This window comes from Syzygium oleosum, unplaced genomic scaffold (assembly GCF_021117445.2).
Source record: "Syzygium oleosum isolate NSW1041296 unplaced genomic scaffold, Sole_v2.1 Sole_v2.06, whole genome shotgun sequence".
Lineage (NCBI taxonomy): Eukaryota > Viridiplantae > Streptophyta > Magnoliopsida > Myrtales > Myrtaceae > Syzygium > Syzygium oleosum.
Genome location: NW_026607490.1, coordinates 2,218,455 through 2,223,136, shown reverse-complemented (window position 1 = coordinate 2,223,136; position 4,682 = coordinate 2,218,455). Strand labels below are relative to the sequence as shown.

Here is a 4,682-nt window from a genome sequence, read left to right as displayed (position 1 = left end):
CTAAATCTCTGGGTCTGTTTGTTGTAACGCTTTGATTTTCAATATGATGTCCGGCTCGATTCTGAGAGCAGCTAGTAAATTCTGATGATGCCCAACTTCCAGCTTGAAGTCCAAGTCCCGAGCTTCCTCAAGTAAGGTCCATTCCTTGACCATCAAGTGGGCGATGGCCGATTTTCGACTAAGAGCATCGACAACTTTGTTTGCTTTGCCAGGATGATACAATATCTCGCAGTCGTAGTCCTTGAGAAGTTCCATCCAACGTCGTTGCCTCATATTCAGCTCCTTATGGGAAAACAAATATTTCAAGCTTTGATGATCCGTATAGATAACAAATTGCTCCCCATATAAGTAGTGTCGCCAAAATTTTAAGGCAAACACGATTGCAGCAAGTTTCAGATCATGAGTTGGATAATTCAATTCGTATGGCCTCAATTGTCTCGAGGCATAAGCCACCACTTTGCTATCCTGCATCAATACACAGCCTAGCCCTTTATGAGAGGCGTCGATGTATATTTCAAATCCTCCTGGTCCTTTAGGTATAGTCAGAACAGGAGCCGTCATCAGTCTTCATTTCAATTCTTGAAAGCTTCGCTCACATTTGTCAGTCCATTCAAACTTCGTTTCCTTCTTTAGCAATCGCGTTAAGGGGATAGCGATGCTAGAGAATCGTTCCACGAACCTTCTGTAATATCCCGCCAAATCCAAGAAACTTCAAACTTCGGTGACAGTCGTTGGTCTTGGCCAGTTAATTACCGCTTCAATTTTGGATGGATCTACTGATATGCCGTCTCCCGAGATCACGTGGCCGAGAAACACTACGCGGGATAGCCAGAACTCGCACTTGCTAAATTTTGCATAAAGTGCGTGTTCCCTGAGCGTCTGAAGCACGAATTTCAAATGTTGTTCATGTTGAGCCGAATTCTTCGAGTATACCAGGATGTCGTCAATAAAGACTATGACGAAACGATCCAAGTATGGCTTGAACACTCAATTCATCAGGTCCATAAAAGGATGCTAGAGCATTCGTCAAACCGAATGGCATAACGGTGAATTCATAATGGCCATATCGGGTTCGGAATGCCGTCTTTGGAATATCCTCCTTCTTGATTCTTAGCTGAAGATATCCCGACCTTAGATCGATCTTAGAAAACACGGATGCTCCTTGGAGTTGATCAAATAAGTCATCGATTCTCGGCAGTGGGTACTTATTTTTTATAGTAACCCGATTTAACTGTCGATAGTCGATACAAAGTCGCAATGATCCGTCTTTCTTTTTCACGAACAATATGGGTGCACCCCAGGGAGATGCACTTGGACGGATGAAGCCCTTATCAAGTAATTCCTGCAGTTGCACCTTGAGCTCTTTCAACTCGGTTAAAGACATCCTGTAGGGAGCTTTGGAAATAGGCTCTATTCCAAGAACTACTTCGATAGCAAATTCTACTTCTCGTTTCGAAGGTAGACCTGGTAATTCTTTTGTAAAAACATCCGGAAATTCTCGTACCACCAGGATATCTTCTAACTTTGGTTCGTCTTCCTTTGTTGTATTTTCTATTGTTGCCAGAAATCCTTGACAACCTTTCTGCAATAGTCGGGTTGCTTCTAAAGCAGAAATCAGAGAAGTAGAAGGTCCTCCTCCATTACCCACAAATGTATAGCAGGGGCGATCAGGGGGATGAAACTGAATCACCTTGCTATAACAGTCTATATTGGCTTGCTGTTTACTAAGCCAATTCATACCAATGATAACATCAAAATCATACATGGCCAGTACCGCTAGATTTATAATATCCGCCAGTCCGCCTATAATTATCTTACACCCTTGACATCCTAGGGTAGTCTGCACTTCATTTTTCATCGGAGTAGAAACACTAAGTGCATTTTTTAACGGTTTCATCTCAAGTTTGGCCAAACGTACAAATTGACTAGATACGAATGAGTGTGTAGCTCCAGTATCAATTAACGCATATGCAGCACGGTTATTGAGGAAAATCGTACTTGTAATCACTGCGTTGGAGTTCTCATCATCCTCTTGAGTAAGTGCATATATTCGTCCTTGTGCCAGAGGACGATCGCCGTTGTTAGCACGAGGTTGAACTCCAGTTGATGCTGTCACCTGTCTTTGCTGTGAAGGTATATTCTGTCGCCGTTGTGGACAGTCGCCGACCATGTGACCTTGTTGGCCACACCCGAAGCATGCTCCCGTACGAATGGGGCACGGGGCATCGCCATGCTGTCTTCCACAAACAGAACAAGTATTACCAGAAACATTAGCTGTCTGCTGAAAATTCCGCTTCTTGTTGGAAATAAAGGGACGTTTTCCCCTTGTTACTGGCCTATTGCCCAAACGTTGATCCATTCGGGGAGTAGAATAATGAGGTCTTGCCGAAGGGACCCTCTCCAGCAAATCTTTCTCGATCAGTTGAGCTCGTTCATATAATTTGTTATAATCTTTCAGGTTCAGAGGTACTAACTGACTCCGGATGTCAGGTTTGAGACCATCACGGAATCGTTTTGCCCTGTCGACTGGATTTTCAATAAGTCTCGGGGCGTACCTTGACAACTGAGCGAACCTTGCTTCATACTGGTCCACCGTCATATTTCCCTGTTGGAGTTGCAGAAATTCTTTCATCTTCCGATCACGAGCACACTCGGAAAAATACTTCCCGTTGAATGCCTCAACGAAAGCATTCCAATTCACTGCAGCATTTCCTGGGAATACGATTTCCTTAGTCGCCTTCCACCAATAGCTGGCGTTCCCTTGTAGTTGATAGGCTGCTAAGGTGACTTTATCTTCCTCGGAACATCGCAGAAGTTCAAATGCTTTCTGTAACTCATCGATCCAGGATTCCGCCTCTTCAGGATCTCCAGTTCCAGCAAATTTCGGGGGTCGCAGCTTCAGGAACTGCTCGACCAATCCATGCATCGTACGGTCACCATTCCCATTTCCATTTGTCGCCGCTACATTCTCAGCAATAGGTAGTCGTTGCTGTGCTTGTTGCTGTACTTGTTGTCCCAGCAATTCTCCTACGGTCGCCAGAGCCTGCAGAATTCCGTCTATTCGGGGATCTTGCTTTGACTTTCCTTTCGAGGTGGAGGCCGGGTCCTGAGCACTCACATTGCCGTTGGTAATCTACTAAGGCTTTCTACAACGCAAGAGCATGTCAGCAATCAAAAACTTAACAATCAAATGCCTACTTACCAATCAATCAGGTACACATACACACAGTCACATGCACGGGGTGTTTCCTGGCTAACTACCCCAATTTCAGCGCACCTTATCACTCCAGGCCTTTATTTTCGCTTGGTTTTCATAACCGTTTTCCACATTTCGGTGCACAGTTCGGAAATTCTCGTTCTTTAGTCGTCCTAGAAGCCTGCCAAAAACCGCTCAATGATCAGGCCCTTCACCCCGGCGCCACTTCCTTTCAAAAGCCGCACAATGATCAGGTGGTATATATATGTACCTCGGCGCCACTTCTTTTCAGAGGTCGCACAATGATCAGGCTACCCGCCCCGGCGCCACCTCGGTCAGAAGCCGCACAATGATCAGGTATTATTGCCCCGGCGCCACCTCCGTAGAGGCCGCACAATGTTCAGGCATTCATGACCCCTGTGCCACCTCGTAAGAGGTCGCTCAATGTTCAGGTCGTATGGCCCCGGCGCCACTCCCCGCCCTAGTCGGATCATCCATTCGCAAGTTACCATAAACTGCACCTACTGGAGGGAAAACCTGTTTTGATACCAAATTAGACTGTAACGCCCCCACCTCGGGGTTATTCATGTGACGTCCCGTTTATTGTTATTTTTTTTATACACAAGCGGAAGCATAATTTCGGGACAATCACAACCAATACACACAGCGGTATAAGATAAGAAGTATCATGAGCAAACCTTATGTTTACAACGCATGCAAACATACTAAATACAGGCCAACTAAGGATAGCAAAACTTGACTTGGGTTATCCTATACCCATTATGGCTTCTCGCTCCTCGCTTCTTCATCTCCACCTCGGTCTCGTCCGCCTGGCCATCTCACATCCCACCCGTGGCCTTGGCCCGGAGCCTGCCCGCCCGCACCGCCAAAGCACCGTTGAACCCACATAGGGATCAACCCATTCTCCATTCGCGTAATGATACCACGTCACGTACGGATGAGACACCAAGTCCGTTAGGCCCTCATCGAACATCACAAGCGTCGTGATTCGGCAGTAGGCGCGGTCTTCTCTGACATTTATCACGGTGAGCAATTCGGCTCTTATCTCCACGGGATTGCCAACGCGGGCTGGGGGAGATACCATCCTACGGACCTGAAAAAAGGAGACAACGGGGGATGAGTCGGGGAGACTCAGCAAGTAAAAACTCTAATACCAAGCGAGGACGAGACAATCGTCGTTCGCACAAGTCGATTCTTACCGTACCGGCATCGATGGCAATTCAAATAGCAAAGTCATGCTACGAAACCAACAAAACAAACATCACACGTGAACATACTTAGTTGAGAAAGAACGAACAACCATGAGACCAAGAAAACGGGCCAAGTGAATCAACCACGAAACCAAGAAACGGGCAAAACAACCCATGTTACAACGTATCATAACTTCCTTTCCCGATATTAGGGAATTCACTTACACAACAACTAACAACACTAGAGAACGGGCTAGAGAACGGGCTAGAAATGG

At 46.1% G+C, this 4,682-nt stretch overlaps 1 protein-coding gene across 1 annotated transcript; it reads right to left on the bottom strand.

The window, feature by feature from the left end:
• LOC115688788 (uncharacterized) lies at positions 1 to 4,126 on the bottom strand. The gene is made up of 3 exons (XM_030614713.2): positions 4,040 to 4,126; positions 1,223 to 3,133; positions 1 to 240 (listed from the first exon to the last, which is right to left on the bottom strand). Exons 1-3 carry the CDS (start codon positions 4,124 to 4,126, stop codon positions 1 to 3), a joined length of 2,238 nt encoding a protein of 745 aa, XP_030470573.2.
• Between the last annotated feature and the right edge of the window lie 556 nt (positions 4,127 to 4,682).